The sequence below is a fragment of the Entelurus aequoreus genome, linkage group LG02, assembly GCF_033978785.1.
Source record: "Entelurus aequoreus isolate RoL-2023_Sb linkage group LG02, RoL_Eaeq_v1.1, whole genome shotgun sequence".
In the NCBI taxonomy this organism is placed as follows: domain Eukaryota; kingdom Metazoa; phylum Chordata; class Actinopteri; order Syngnathiformes; family Syngnathidae; genus Entelurus; species Entelurus aequoreus.
The window spans coordinates 83,023,551-83,040,946 of NC_084732.1; the positions used below are offsets into that span (position 1 = coordinate 83,023,551).

Genomic DNA, 17,396 nt, shown 5'->3' on the forward strand with positions numbered 1-17,396 from the left:
CTGAAGTCTCTAAGAGCCTTTAGGCTGTATGCAGACTGCAGGTCAATTCCGATGTTTTGGCCCATATGTGACCTGGATGTGATTTTTCATGTCAATTTCAACTGTACAATTAAAAAAAAAATTTATCCGACCCAGGCCTCTTATGTATTTTGATATACAGTACAGGCCAAACGTTTGGACACACCTTCTTTTTCAATGCATTTTCTTTATTTTCACTACTATGAATGAACACATGTGGAGTTACGTACTTAACAAAAAAAAGGTGAAATAACTGAAAACATGTTTTGTATTGTAGTTTCTTCAAAATAGCCACCTTTTGCTCTGATTACTGCTTTGCACACTCTTGGCATTCTCTTGATGAGCTTCAAGAGGTAGTCATCTGAAATGGTTTTCACTTCACAGGTGTGCTTGAAGCTCATCGAGAGAATGCCAAGAGTGTGCAAAGCAGTAATCAGAGCAAAGGGTGGCTATTTTGAAGAAACTACAATATAAAACATGTTTTCAGTTATTTCACCTTTTTTTGTTAAGTACATAACTCCAAATGTGTTCATTCATAGTTTTGATGCCTTCAGTGACAATCTACAATGTAAATAGTCATGAAAATAAAGAAAACACATTGAATGAGGAGAAGGTGTGTCCAAACTTTTGGCCTGTACTGTATATCCGATTTATGTCAGATGCAAGTTTGATTGATTGATTGAAACTTTTATTAGTAGATTGCACAGTATAGTACATATTCCGTACAATTGACCACTAAATGGTAACACCCGAATAAGTTTTTCAACTTGTTTAAGTCGGGGTCCGCGTTAATCAATTCATGGTAAAGTGCAGTCTGAACGATCGGTTCACGCTCATCCGACCCATATTTCATCAAAATTCTTTGTCAAAATAGACGGTCGTAAAGAGAAATAGTTGATGAATGAGCGGGAAAGAGGCAAAAATAAAATGTTTTAGTACTCACGTCAATGTTATACCAATCCTGGACTACTACTACTACTCACCCACAACTTATCGGAACACACGTCAAAGCAAATGAACTAGAAACTCTCGTTTCTCCTACACCAAATAATTTGGTTAAAACATGTTGACTACAGTTGCACAAAATCTTTGAAATCACCACAAATGCTCCAAGACTCAAACCTACTAGAATTGGAGCTGTGGTTGCTTTCTTGGGCTTGGACAAAATGTGCAAGACAGACAGAGAACATGTTTTTCTGAGGACAGACATTGTCCTGAACTCCACTTGTGTCAATGGACCGTTTAGTGTGCACATTGAGACGGTTATGGTTGCTGGTTTTGATACAAGTTATTGTTGATTGACCAGCTCTTCGTCATCCTTTTAACATCTGGGCAAAACCTACAATATATTATATGGACAAAAAAACAGCTAAATCTTAAAGGTTTGTTACTTTTTCTTGAGATGTCCATAGACAAGGGAATTGGGAAGAGTCGGTAAGTCTAAGAATGCATCTGAGAAGTTAGCATTTCCCAGCATGCCTTTTGACAATGTTATCATGCATCTTTATTGTGTTATTTCATACAGACAGGGTTTAATAGTTAAAGCGGTTTTGAGTTGTGTACAATTGAATTATTACTACATTTGGTGGTAATCTGACATTCTAATTAAGAATGGTTAGTGCAATGCATCCTATTAATACCACTGTGGCCTCAAAGGGTATTTGTATTATATAATATGTAGATGTGCTGGTGATGCGACAGGTAGTTTGGGTTCTTATTTGCTGAAATCTGCTTTGCGATTCGGATTGATTAGCACTGAACAAAAATATAAATGCAACACTTTTGTTCTTGCTCCCATTTTTCATGAGTTGAACTCAAAGATCTAAAACTTTTATTATATACACAAAAAAACTATTCCTCTCAAACATCTTTCACAAATCTGTCTAAATGTGTGTTAGTGAGCACCTCTTCTTTGCCAAGATAATCCATCCCACCTTACAGGTGTGGCATATCAAGATGCTGACTAAACAGCATCATTATTGCACAGGTGTGCCTTAGGCTGCCCACAATAAAAGGCCACTCTGAAATGTGCAGTTTTGCTTTATTGTGGGTCTGGGGGGTCAGAAAAGCAGTCAGTATCTGGTGTGACCATCATTTGCCTCACGGATTGCGACACATCTCCTTTACATAGAATTGATCAGGAGTTTGATTGTGACCTGTGGAATGTTGGTCCACTCCTCTTCAATGGCTGTGCCAAGTTACTGGATATTGGCAGGAACTGGAACACGCTGTCGTATACGCTGATCCATAGCATCCCAAACATGCTCAATGGGTGACATGTCTGGTGAGTATTGCTGCCATGCAAGAACTGAGATGTTTTCAGTTTCCAGGAACTGTGTACAGATCCTTGGGATCTCGTCACGGTATCTCTGTGCATTCAAAATGCCATCAATAAAATGCACTTGCTTTCGTTGTCCATAACATACGCCTGCCTATACCATAACTACCCCCAATTCACAACATTGACATCAGCAAACCGCTCTCCCACAAGACACCACACACGCTGTCTGCCATTTGCCCTAAACAGTGAAAACTGGGACTCATCCGTGAAGAGAACACCCCACCAACGTGCCAGACGCCATCGAATGTAAGTATTTGCCCACTGAAGTCGGTTACGACAACGAACTGCAGTCCGGTCGAGACCCCAAATGAGGACGACAAGCATGCAGATGAGCTTCCATGAGACGTTTTTTCACAGTTTGTGATCTACAACGTTTTTTTATAAGACGAGTGCAAGCTCATAACTTGAGAGGCTTTGGATATTTCTTATTGCCGAGAGCTCAAACCACTCGTAAACGTTTTTGTGTGTCTGTATGCGGAGTAAAACTATGGAACAAACTGGACTTACAACACAAGCAATGCCAAACTATTAATCGATTTAAACTATTATACAAACATGGGGTCTGGTTCAAATATAGAGATGAGGGTCTTTAATTTGACCTGCTGCTATACTCTGTCTCAGAGTGTTAACATGTGCTCAATGTTTCCTTACCATTATTGCTATGTTGTCTATTACCATTATTGCTATGATGTCTATTACCATTGCTGGTATATTCATTATTCCTACATTGTTGATACAAATGATTGTTACAGTGTAATAATTATTGTTACCTGTGGTAATGCCACTATGATACAACACCTGTATTATAATCCTTGAACAAAGTGAGAGTGAAACTCATGTGAATAATCACTGAATGGAGAACTGGGGGTGGGATTAAATAAATTATCTTCTTCCCACTCCATTTCAGGCAAAACTGGACAATAATGCACTATATTAATTTATATTATTATGTTTTGTCAACTTGTACGTCTTTGTCATTGCCTGAAATAAATAAATAAATGAAAAAAAAAAAGAATGAATCCAGATGGATCTCTATTACAATCCCCAAAGAGGGCACTTTAAGTTGATGATTACTTCCATGTGTAGAAATCTTTATTTATAATTGAATCACTTGTTTATTTTTCAACAAGTTTTTAGTTATTTGTATATCTTTTTTTTCCAAATAGTTCAAGAAAGACCACTACAAATGAGCAACATTTTGCACTGTTATACAATTTAATAAATCAGAAACTGATGACATAGTGCTGTATTTTACTTCTTTATCTCTTTTTTTCAACCAAAAATACTTTGTTCTGAATAGGGGGTACTTGAATCAAAAAAAAATTCACAGGGGGTACATCACTGAAAAAAGGTTGCAATAATCATACTTTTTAATCAGCATCTTGATATGCCACACCTGTGAGGTGGGATGGATTATCTTGGCAAAGAAGAAATGCTCACTAACAGATTTAGACAGATTTGTGAACAATATTTGAGGGGCATAGGTTTTTGTGTATATAGTAAAAAGTTGTACATATTTGAGCTCAACTCATGAAAATTGGGAGAAAATCCAAAGTGTTGTGTTTATATTTTTGATCATATGGTCCCGAAGGCTGGGAGCTTGACACTTGAGGCTTAGGTAGTCGTACAATCCAGTTTTCGCCTGACCTTTTGGAACGGATTACTAACGAAGGCCTCGGTACTCCAGACTGTATTAGGTTGTCTTTTTAAAAGAAGGCAAAAGGAGAGATCCAAACATTTTGATACTTACTCTAATAGTCTTGTATTGGATTGGATCCATTCATTCAGTTGTGCATCTGTGCGCAATGTTGTGGACAGTGAGTCAATGTGGAAACTGCTAAGCAAAACCAGTGTCACACCAAACACAGAATCTTTTGTCTGCTGCAACAAAAATAATTCAAATCAGAGGACATGCTGTTATAGATTGCTTCCTCTCTATACAGCTGCACAGATAAACGACAAGGATAAAAACATACACAGACACGAAAAACCCTTGTTGGCCTTCACACACATTTATGTGGTAGATCTACTTTTTTTGTTTTTACAATAAAAAGGGGCTGCAGATCAGTCTTATCTGCTCTTGTCAGTGGTCAAGAAAGTCGACAAGACAATGCACTTTGAGTTGTGTTGTGAGATTTGAACAAGCTGTTCCATCAAAGGCTCACAGTGTTGCTTCCTTTATACTCCTCATTAGTGCACGTTGGGCTCCACCTGAAGGCTTTAGCGTGAAGGATTAAAATGTAAACCCGGCGCTTTGAAGCCTGTGCACCCCTCTTCCAAGGGTCAAAAGGTTTTTGCCCCGATATCGCAGCAACACCCGACACCTTTCCCCTCCCCCGCATGACCACCCGTTGAGACAGGCAGCATCACGGAAGAGGACGTTAAAAAAAACAAAAAACAGGTACCACACCTAGTCAGTAAATATGGATCACATATTCCAAGACAGTCAGACTTCCACCTTTAAACCTCCATAAACCACAAAATGCTGGAGTTGACAAAAGCAGCAGTATGAGCCAACTACGAGTGTTAAGTTTGTCTCGCCTCTTATAACATAAGTATCCAAAGTGTGGCCCGAGGACCATTTGTGGCCCGCAACTAATTTTTCAAAAGCCTGCGCCAAATTCTAAAAACACTATTACAAAATAAAACATAAAAAAGTGGAATTAAAGAGAAATTAGGGGAAATGTAATGATAGAAAATTTGCAATCTTGACTCTAATACCACAAAGTTGCGATGCAGGATATTTTTGTTTCTTTAAGACTCCAATTACTTTACATCAAATATTCCAGTTTGAAATATTTCTAGGGAAAATATTGCATATTTTGTGTGTTTTCCATGCCAAAAAGGACAGAAAACAAACACAATAAATCCCAACAAAATAATAAAAAATATCTAATTTACAGATAAATATGAAGTTAATCTACAAATGTGTTGAAATTTAAAAAAAAATTGACTGTGTGACATATTTTTAACACTTTTACAAGTGGGCCCCTGATAAATGTAATTTAATTAAAAAAAAGTAATGAATCAAATTCAATGTTGTTATAAATTATTAATCCATGTAAAGCTCCAATTACTTCAAATGAAATGCAATATTTGTCCCCTCCAAACATTTTTGGGAGAAAATATTCCATATTTTGTATTTTTGCCAAAAAAAACTCTGTTTTGTTTTGTTTTGTTTTTTACAAAAAGGGCATAAACCATAAAAGAATTAATGAATAAATGAAATAAAATAACAGATAAATCTGAAGTTGATTTAGAGATTTAAGCGTTGAAAAAAATTATCAATATATGACTAATTTTTCAAATTTTTAGGGAGATGTTTAGGGCACGTTCGACCGGTAGGAGGCCACGGGGAAGACCCAGGACACGTTGGGAAGACTATGTCTCCCGGCTGGCCTTGGAACGCCTCGGGATCCCCTGGGAGGAGCTGGACGAAGTGGCTGGGGAGAGGGAAGTCTGGGCTTCCCTGCTTAGGCTGCTGCCCCCGCGACCCGACCTCGGATAAGCGGAAGAAGATGGATGGATGGATGGATGACTAATTTTTTAAATTTTTATGATTGAGAATCTTCTGAGTGCCCGGGGACCAAACTTGGGGGAAGCCCTTAAGGTAAAAAAAAAAAATCTATACCGTCTCCAGCCCCTTGTGGAAAAAGTTTGGACACCCCTGTTTTATAACAACCTCGTCTTGTTTTTATTTATATCGATAATACATTTGAAAGTTTTTATTCACCACTTCTCAAATCCTACAAATGAATCCCAAACTGCAACCAGGCATTCTTTAGGGAGACATGAAATCCTCCTCTTGGTCAATTAGACCTAGCAGAAACATGAAAGCATTTAAAAGGAAAGGTCCCTGACATTTTGCCATAATTGCTGAGCAACTCCTTCCTCTGGTTATCAGCCCGAATAAAAACAAGTGAGATAAAAATAAGACAGAAAGTTGGAGACAGCATGGACAGAAAGGGAGATGAAAGGTGAGAGGTGGGACAGTTTGTGTTGCGGCCCAACTGTGGATTGCAGGAGTTGAACGTTAAGGATTTTGTGTGTGTGTGTGTATGTGTGTGTATGTGTGTCTCTTTGTGTATACAAGGGGCAGCTCAGGGGGCAGAGGTCAAAAGTCTGAAAGACAGGAAATTAGCCACACCTGAGGATTTATAGAAGAAGCTTTGCAACACTTGAAACTGTTCCCATACGACATCAACCACTGAGGCCTCGTCGGCCTGACGAAATAATACACAAATTGACATTTCTTTTGAAGACCGAAACTAATTGAGCTTGGTATATGCTGAAATGACATTTGGGTATTATTTATTTGACATGTTTGTGCTTGGTCTTGCACACATTTACAACCAGAAAAGCACTGGGAAAGCGCAAACCTGTGCCAGGCAACGCGACTCAATAGTAAAGCAGTCCAGATTCCAGGCGGTGATCCGAAACACCCCCAAAACGTAACCACTTGTTCCTTATTCCATTTGTAACATTTCTTGAGAGTTTATTTAAAACCCGCTCATAACTTTTTGAGCTATCCATAGAAAGAAGAAACGGAGTGAAGTCTCTTGTCAGTAAACACTGCCTTTGACTCTGTGTGAGTGGAGCTCATAATGTAAACATAACATAATCTATCAGATATGATCCGGATCACACCCAAAATATAATCACTTGTTCCATATTCCATTTGTGACATTTCTTGAAATTTTATTTAAAACCCGCTCATGACTTTTTGAGCTATCCATAGCGGAATTAAAGAAACGGAGTTAAGTCTTTTGTCAGTAAACACTGCCTTTGACTCTGTGTGAGTGGAGCTCATAATGTAAACATAACATAATCTAGCAGATGTGATCCGGATCACCCCCAAAATATAATCACTTGTTCCATATTCCATTTCTAACATTTCTTGAAAGTTTAATTCAAACCTGTCCTTAAGTTTTTGAGCTATCAATAGCGGAATGAAAGAAACGGAGTGAAGTCTCTTGTCAGTAACCACTGCTTTTGTCTCTGTGTGAGTGAAAGCTTATAATTTAAATGTAACATAATCTAATAGATAGCATCCAGATCACCCCCAAAATGTATTTACTTGTTCCTTATCTCATTTCTAAAATTTCCTGAAATTTTATTTAAAATCCGCCGGTAAATTTTTTAGCTATCCGTAGCGGAATGAACGAAATTGAGCAAACACTTTTGTTAGTCAGCCACTGTCTTTTTTTCTTTGGGGCCGTTAGCATACATACACACACAGAAGCATAAACTTAAGGTACCGTAGTAGAAATGACATCGATAAGGCCTCAAATCTGATCAGTTTTTCCTTATCCCATTTTGGACATTTCCTGAAAGTTTCATAAAAATTTGCTTAAAACATTTTGAGTTATTTTGCTAACTAACTAACTGCAACAATTACATAACCAAATAATGCTCCTTTCATGTCACTCTCGGATATGTGTACATTACGCTCATTACAGTTATTGTGGTTGGCAGTGACATTGGTTTAGAACTGCATCACAATGAATGTTTTAACATTTCAATTACCTTATTCATTTCCTTAACATTCATTTATTTGTTAGAAAACTATTTTGGATGTTTTCTGTTTCTTGTGCTTCACTAGTAGAGTTTTAGTCTTAGGAAGTTATCTGTTTCAATGGTGAAACTTGTATTGCTTTAATATTGGTTTGTACTGTAGCACTTTAAGATTTATTTACATGAAAAATTTGTATCAAATAAAATCTATTATTCATTTATTAATTCTGACGGGCGGTGTGTCGTCTTACTATGTTTAGCGGTCCTTGAACGCACCGTAAAACACCTCTGTCTCGTATTCTGTGTAAAGCAATCATCACTCTGGTCTAAGAAAGCACAATTGAATATTTTAGCTGCTCAGACAGTAATGTGTTTATAAACATTCAGATCGGGGTATGTTGTTTCTTTAATGTGGAAAGACGTTAATGTCTCTTGTTTTCATGTTAAGCTAGCGAACAGGAACCAGTCCATCCGTGACTTTATCAATCACGGTTTTTCGATAATTGTAATTGAAAACGGTAATACTAAGCGTGGGGAGATTTACCGCGGATATCATTATTAACGTTTATGTTGCCATCCGAGAAACGTCTTTTTCATGGACGCCCCTGCTTATTTCAGCAAGACAATGCCATGCCACATTCTGCACGTGTTACAACAGCGTGGCTTCGTAGTAAAAGAGTGCGGGTACAAGACTGGCCTGCCTGTAGTCCAGACCTGTCTCCCATTGAAAATGTGTGGCGCATTATGAAGTGTAAAATACGACAACTTAAGCTGTACATCCAATTCCACCTGAAAAGCTTCAAAAATTGGTCTCTTCAGTTCCCAAACGTTTACTAGGTGCTATACAAAGGAAAGGCCATGTAACACAGTGGTAACAATTCCCCTGTGCCAACTTTTTTGCAATGTGTTGCTGTCATTAAATTCTAAGTTAATGATGTTAATGCAAAAAAACATTTTCTCAGTTCGAACATTAAATATCTTGTCTTTGCAGTGTATTCAATTGAATATAAGTTGAAAAGGATTTGCAAATCATTGTGTTCTGTTTTTATTTACGATTTACACAACATGTCAACTTCACTGGTTTTGGGTTTTGTAGAACAAGATAAAGCTTAGCTTAAAAGACAGCCTGTAAACTGGCCTGACACTTGTTAAAAACAACCAAACCCCCACACCGGCACCACTGAAGGTTAACCAATTACTATTGGAGCTGACTTCTCACAGTCTAGACATCACGTGTGGCTGCTAGGCAACCGTCCGAGACATCCCAACTTTGTGGCAGATAGACTAAAACAAAAGAGACCGTCATTTAACAAGTAAGCATTACACACGCTCGGAAGATTTGATATTGCCATCACTCACTCTTGTGGGCGCACAAAAGATAGCTTCATGTACAGTATTATCTGGTAGATAAGGAGTCTAGCTTTTAAAAGAGATTCCAAAAGAAGGGCTATTATATATCAAAATACTCCCTTAGAAGACTGAATGACCTAAAGTACTCCTTGAGAAAAGCAAATAACATAGTTTGACTCCTCCTGTGTTTGAATGTCATGGAGGTCAAAAACATGTCCACGGTGCTTAACTAGCTCTATCCCCAGTTTAGTGTCCTGGGCATGACGTTAAAGTGCATCCGGCAGTGGAGGCTCCTCTATGGGGTCTTGGGGAACTAGGAGGTTAACCCCCTTTACTACTGTTACCCCAGGTGGCCCTCGGCAAATGCCTAGTACCTGACTGCCCCCTAGCCAGAGATACAGTGAAGACCTCAACGGCGGAGCAGGCGGAAGACGGTAGATTTAAGAAAATACCACAACTGCTGCGATGGCGGAAGAAGGCTGCAGCAGAAAAGGGTCCCCAGTCGTCTTGGACTCCATGCCACTGGACCCTGACCCGATTCTGTCAAGGATCGTGTGGTGACTGTCTGTGCACCAGTCTCCCCACGTTAAACTAAGTCACGCAAAGGCATCCTCCATAAAGGGATACACCCCTACCAGGAGGATCGTCATACTCGTTCGAGTGACCGCCGATGATGATGATCCCCAGTTTGACCAGGTATTATGTGAAAAGCAGGAAATGCTGGTTGGTATAAACAGTTCTCTTAAATAACTACCACTCTCATTACTAGCTCTGTCAGTGCGCGCCATCATTAAAGATGCAACTCTTAAATGTGGGCGTTGTTGAAATGGTAATATATTTGGGAGGGTTATAACCTTTTTGTGGCTCTTACGAAGAGGAGACACAACGGACATTAGCGTGGATCTACGTTAGCTTTATTTTTCAACTCTCTTCAGTGTTTCCCACACATTCATTTATTTGTGGCGGCCCGCCACGAAAGAATTATGTCCGCCACAAATTTAAAAAAAAAAAAAAATTTTTTTTTTTTTTTTTAAACTTTTTTTTTGTTTTTTGTCCTGTCCAGCTTCTCAGGCAAATCATATAGTTGATGTAGATGCCCATATAGGCTGTTCAGATTTACTTTACAAAAGAGAAGTGTAGGATACTTCTCTTGTTGCCTTATTTGTATTTGACCACTACTATTTGTCTGTTTATTTGTTACTGACTGTGGCAGGACACCTCTGCCTCTGTTTCACTTTATGTTGCTGGTAAATAATATGGTTGTAGTAGTAGGCTAAAGTTAAATTATTTAGTATGCGCTAATTAAAGGGGCAGAGCTTTAAGAGACATTTTAGCTTTTATATTTTATAAGATATATTTTGTGTAAGAACCACAATTAATAAATATATTTCAGTGAATAACTTATTGTTCAAATCTGTATATAAATATGTACATAAAGTGTTGTAATTATATTGTAAAATGGATGAATGGATGGACGTTTAAAACAAAACTGTTATTATTAATTAGTAAGTATACATTTATTGAGCCTTTTTAGAGAAAATCATATCATTGTAGTAAATTATGCAAATTACTCGATGATGTCATGTTGGCCACGCCCGTAGCCACGCCCCCACCGCCACAGCTATCTTGGCAGTTTATGGGAAACACTGCACTTTCATAAACGACTTACGCAATTTACGAAACATGTAAGCGAATACGGGATATTGTATACGTCAATCGCTTATTCTTTGGAATCAAAGTATATAACATATACATCTACATATAATACATATAGCCTATTATTCGTTCTATTATTCATCACTGCACCCATCATCCTTTACGTAGTGAATTCCAGCTCCCTCGCTCTGATTAATGGCTCGGTCCATTGCTGTCACCACTTCTAAATGCTTCAGCGTGTTTCCAAATTTCATCTACAAAGTTACATCCAGCCAGAAGAAGAAGCTGTTGTAGCGTGCATACACGCACTACATTGCCATGACGACAAACGTACAAATAATGAGCGATGTGTTATCTTTTCCTTGGATTTCAATGACATTCACAAGTGTTAGTAAAGCTCCCTGTTTCTTGATTATCACACAGTATAAAGAAGGCTTCATGGCAAAGTCTGCCTCATTAGTAATGAGCCTGCCTTCATTCACGACTTGGATGGGAGATTACGAATAAGACAAACGTGTGTGACTTCAAGCGTGCATTAAAACACTTAAAGGTTACTATGAGGATCTATTTATCTTTTCTGACTTATAAATGTTACAATGTTGGATACTCGTGTTAAAAAATGTCAAATCATCAAATCATAAGATTATTTAATTAATTTGTATCTCCTTTCATTTACGGTTGATAAGATATTTTGGATCCTATTTCATGTTTTTAATACTTTTTATATACATTATAAAGGACTGGGTCCTATGTTACTTTATGTTCCACATGTGGTATATTCAGTGTTTAACAAATGTTGTGGTTTCCCATGCCCTCAAAGGCATCATTGCTTTGTGAAACTGTCTCTGCCAATGTTCGTCTTTGTTTACATGTGTTCTGCGTGTTGATTGGATGGGAGGCTGGGAAAGGGCGGACGTAAGCGGAGAATGTGGAGAACATTCGGTTCCCGTGTGAGAAGTGATAGAAATGACCAGGTAAAACAGTTGTTTGTGTCTTAGTTGTTCATTTTGAGGTTGACTACGGTCTACAGTTGTCGGATAGTAACAACTTCCATTGAAGGCTGATAATCCTTTGACCATGGCTCGAGTCACATCATTACAATATTTATTTAAGTGATTCTTTGGCGTACCCCAGTTTGAGAATCACTATTTTAAATGTAGATTAAAATAATCATAGGTCCCTTTTCAACGCAAATGGGAGGATAGGGCCCTAAATGAACTAAAAGTCACTAATAATAATAATAATACTGTATCTCATTGGTCCGTTAAGACCTACCTGTCAGCATCTCCCTGTCCTGAAGATGGGTTCCGATGCAGCGTCTCTCGAACAGCAGACATGTTGTTGTCTGGCAGCCGGTTCAAGCGCCGCGTGTACAGACTCAAACCCCCATCCGTCATGTAGCTGTAAAACACACAAACTCACATCAGGTACTGACTTCAAACTGAAGACGATGATTAAGTGCTGTGTGTTTTAGGACGCGGTTCTTTCTTTCGAGAGCAGGACGCACGCACAGTCATCTAGTTCTTCCTTACGTTACATTTAGGACCTCCATGACAGTGAGGAGCACAAACTATCGAGGACGTGAATAGACAGTTCTCAAGTGGTTGATAGTAAACAGCAGTGGTCTGTTAAAGAGATCGGCTCCATGCTGGGATATTTCAACCGTCTGAAAGGCGTAACTGCATGTTCAGAAAGGCTAAAAAAATATGTTCCTATGTAAGTACAGTCAGAGCTACTGTTAATAATCAGGGCATTCATTTCGTGAGACTCGAATTTGATATTTTGGTTGTAGGAGTCCGAGGGTGACCGTTAGCAGCACTTACACAAACATTCCCACTCAGACTAAAACAACACCGACCAATCCCCCAAATATTGACCCGTTTAGGAGACTCCTAATGGAGCTAAATATTGACACATTTCCCTCAGGTGTAACTCAATGAAATGTTTGCTGATTTAAGTTGAGACTGGACCGTTGGATGGCTCAGTGCTTTCTGTGTGGGACCATGGTGATTTTGTTTTTACAGTTAAGTGAGTAGAAAGAAACATAAGCCTGAATGGTATGACCCTTTCTGGTTTATCTCAATATGGCATCTGAGTAAAAGTGGATTCAAAGCGTACAGTATACACAAAAGCACGGTCTTTCCTTTGCTTGACCAAGATGTTAAACGTAACCTCAACATTTCCCTTAGATTTATTATTTGAGGCGGCATGCCGCGAATAGTTTTATACTATAGTTTTTTACTATTGTTACTAGTGGCGGTATGCATGAGAACGTCTTAACTCATACGCACTTGGTCTGCCAGAGAATAAGAAGACACAGAGATCAGTGTTGCCAACTTAGCAACTTTGCTGTTTTGTTAAACAAGTAGTCAGACTCCTCCATATAGGGGCGTAATTGTAAATAATTTAAAAATTTTTGAGACAGAACCAAGGGGTGTATCAAATTCCCATGTGGTATGCGTTAAAAGTGAACGACAGGAAGTGTTTATTGCGTCATGAATTTACTTTGTAATCAAACACAAGCGGTCACGAAAGGTAAAGTATTCCACCGCCGTAGCGGAGCTCCAGGCATGCAGGGCACCTCCACAAGCCCGAGGAGTGTGCGCAACAGACTTTGGACTAGCTAGCGTGAGTCATGACTAGCGGTAGTTCTAAAAAGTCAGCCTGGAGAAACTCTAGTAACACCTCGCCTTTACAGTGAAATACAGAAACCGAGGGTGTCCAAATTTGTTGTTTTATGGGCCTGAGACACATTGTAGAAACAAAAGAAACAAATACCAAAAAACCCAACAAAAATGGAAAATTAAAGCAAAAAAACAAAATGAAAGTCACGGGAAAAAGCTAAAACGTTAATGCTAATAACTAATAATAACACAATGATTTGTCTTAAAATATAGAGTTATGCTATAGTGGTGTCGGGGAAAAAAACGCTTCACATCTGAATCACGATTATTTTTTAATCACGATTCTGAATCGATGAAAAATGTTCATGAATCGACTTTTAAAAAGGCAATTTTTTCAAGGCCATACCCGCGCCTTAACTTCAAAGTCACTCACACCTGTAACTTTCCTGGAACAGATGGAAATAAGTACCAGTGCTGTAATCTTGCATATTTACATCTGTATTGTTGCAGGTGTTCATTAATATATGCAAAGTCTCTAACAATTAAATAAAGGAAATAAATACAGAAAAATGGTTTTATTGTAAATTTTATACTAAATAATATATTGCGAGAATCGATTTGAAGCAAGAATCAATTGTAAATCGAGTCATCATCACAAGAATCAAATCGAATCAAATTGTAAGTTGCCGTAAGATTCACAGCCCTAATTTGTATGATGTTTTAACGCCACTCATTGGGTGCGCTCAAATAATTGTAATAATTTTTGTTTATTTAGTTTGTAAATCAGTTCATAATTTAAAAAAATCGATTGAAAAAATAAATACTTTTTTTTTTTAAGAATACATTTTTAAAAAATCTTTTTTTTAGGCAAAGGGTTGTTAACCTTTTTGACCTCGAGCCCACTCAAATATTAACACTGAATGAGTTATCTTGTTCTTGATTTTATTCGTATTCAATGATTATATATATAACCTGCTTACAGTTTAACTGGATACATCTTGTCAAATGATCTGAAAACATGTGTTAATCACAAAGATTATTATTAAGGCTTAGGTCAGGCAGATTAGAAAAACAAGTACTGACTCAAAATAATGTATAAGTGGAGTCTCATTAATACTGAAAATATGTATATTTACATAAAATTATGTTGTGCTAAAATAAAGTAAATTAATAATGAATATGGTTGTAAACTAAACTGTCAATAAAATTAAAGTCATTTAATTTCAATACAGCTTCATCACTTTAGTCATATTTTTTGCGCTTAAGAAACTTCTCTATGATTTTAGCTCCAGACTTCTTCTGTGTGTCTGAGAATGTCATTACTACCACAAATGGTGGACAAGTGCATTAAAATCGCGTATCGCTGCCACAAATATTAAATATACTTGCTAAATAAAACCTCCCCCTTGTTTTAATAAATGTTTAGGCCTACTACGCTACTGTATTTTAATGTTGGTAATTTTGATGGTGTTTTCTGAGGAGGTATTTGTTCGAGAACCACTGTTGTAGGCCATCTCTGCGCGCACAAGTCAGCAGCCAAGAGGATTTTTATACTAATTGATAGAGATGTCCGATAATATCGGACTGCCGATATTATCGGCCGATAAATAGGGATAGGGACGGCGTGGCGAAGTTGGTAGAGTGGCGGTGCCAGCAATCGGAGGGTTGCTGGTTACTGGGGTTCAATCCCCACCTTCTACCATCCTAGTCACGTCCGTTGTGTCCTTGGGCAAGACACTTCACCCTTGCTCCTGATGGGTGCTGGTTAGCGCCTTGCATGGCAGCTCCCTCCATCAGTGTGTGAATGGGTGAATGTGGAAATACTGTCAAAGCGCTTTAAGTACCTTGAAGGTAGAAAAGCGCTATACAAGTATAACCCATTTATCATTTATCATTTAAATGCTTTAAATTGTAATATCGGAAATTATCGGTATCGGTTTCAAATAGTAAAATGTATGACTTTTTAAAACGCCGCTGTACGGAGTGATACACGGACGTAGGGAGAAGTACAGAGCGCCAACAAACCTTAAAGGCACTGCCTTTGCGTGCCGGCCCAATCACATAATACCTACGGCTTTTCACACACACAAGTGAATGCATCCATACTTTGTCAACAGCCATACAGGACACACAGAGGGTGAAGGTATAAACAACTTTGACACTGTTACAAATATGCGCCACACTGTGAACCCACATCAAACAAGAATGACAAACAAATTTCGGGAGAACATCCGCACCATAACACAACATAAACACAACAGAACAAATACCCAAAACCCCTTGCAGCACTAACTCTTCCGGGACGCTACAATATACACCCCACGCTACCCCCTAACCTCACCTCAACCCCCTCATGTCCCAAATTCCAAGCTGCTGTTTTGAGGCATGTTAAAAAAAAATAATGCACTTTGTGACTTCAATAATAAATATGGCAGTGCCATGTTGGAATTTTTTTCCAGAACTTGAGTTGATTTATTTTGGAAAACCTTTTTACATTGTTTAATGCATCCAGCGGGGCATCACAACAAAATTAGGCATAATAATGTGTTAATTCCACGACTGTATATATCGGTATTGGTTGATATCGGAATCGGTAATTAAGAGTTGGGACAATATCGGAATGTCGGATATCGGCAAAAAAGCCATTATCGGACATCTCCACTAATTGATATACCGAAAGAATCGTGTTAAATCGAGAGTCGATTCTGAATCAAATCGTCACCCCAAGAATCTTAATCGGATTGAACCGTGAGTTGTTGTCAAATTCACTTTCCCACCAGCAAATACCACGAATACACTGCAGTCTGGTGGGGAACACTGATGATTTAAGTTGATTATCACAATTGACCTAATTCTGCAAGTTGTCAGATGTTCTACTTTCCCACAAGCACAAGAATCCAATTCCACTGGCGCGTAACAGTTCAAATATTCTTGGAAAGACCATACATTGTGAGGGAAATCAAACATTTTTCTGTTTCCACATTGCTTTTCTTTCCACTGCCGACGAAAACATTACCTCGTCGTAATAATAATAGCCCACTGGGTAATGAAAACATAAGGCAGTCCATTAAATGGTACAAAAAAAGCAGACATTGTGAGAGGGAGAAACAAAGACATGCACTGAGCGAGCCTCCTCCAGGTTGCAGATGCTTGTTAACCTGTAACCGACTCTGGACAGACGTGCCTAAACAAGACAAAGTTTATGGGCTGAAACTGTAGCCAGGGTGTGCTGACTCAGCTGTGCCACTGCAAAACAAAACCCATAATTCAACGCTTTGTATTTGGAAATCACCACACGTACCTTTCGGCTTTAAACATGCTTTGTCCGATTCAAGATAAACGCGTCCGGGTTATGAAAAATCTCCAAACCAAACGGTGTGTCTGATATCAGTTCTGAGTTGAATCAGCCATTATTTGCATGAAATCAGCAGCAGAGGGCAGAGTGGATGGAGCAGATATCATCGGTGAGTGCACAGCGGTGCATGTGCAGTGTTGGTATGCTCAGCTGCACATGCTCGCCGCTCCTGGCAGGAGGTTCAGTCTGTCTGCTCAAGGTGGAGGAGGGATGTGAGACGGGGGAGGGCAAAAAGTTTGATCAGGCAACATAGCCCGGGGCAAAAAAGGTGGTTTGGGTCGAAAGAAAAAAAAAAAAGAGGAGAAGCGGGGGAAGTGGTTGCTATTGGTAATGTAATCAGATGAGCCTGTAATACATTTAACTATAATTAAATGTTAAGCTGTTATTACTTTTCCAGGTGACTAATGGTGCAGATAGTACTTGTTCCAGTATACACAACACTTACATTTGTGTTAATTAATTAATAGCAGCGGTAATGTAAACTGACTTAGAGATGTCCGATAATGGCTTTTTTGCCGATATCCAATATTGTCCAACT

The 17,396-nt window shown here is 38.5% G+C and overlaps 1 protein-coding gene across 1 annotated transcript in view; it reads right to left on the reverse strand.

The window, feature by feature from the left end:
* Positions 1 to 17,396, reverse strand: part of nav2a (neuron navigator 2a) — a 262,461-nt gene that overhangs the window by 79,327 nt on the left and 165,738 nt on the right. Inside the window, exon 11 of the mRNA XM_062033389.1 lies at positions 12,155 to 12,280. Within this exon, the coding sequence (XP_061889373.1) occupies positions 12,155 to 12,280 (126 nt within the window). The remainder of the gene's footprint in view (positions 1 to 12,154; positions 12,281 to 17,396) is intronic.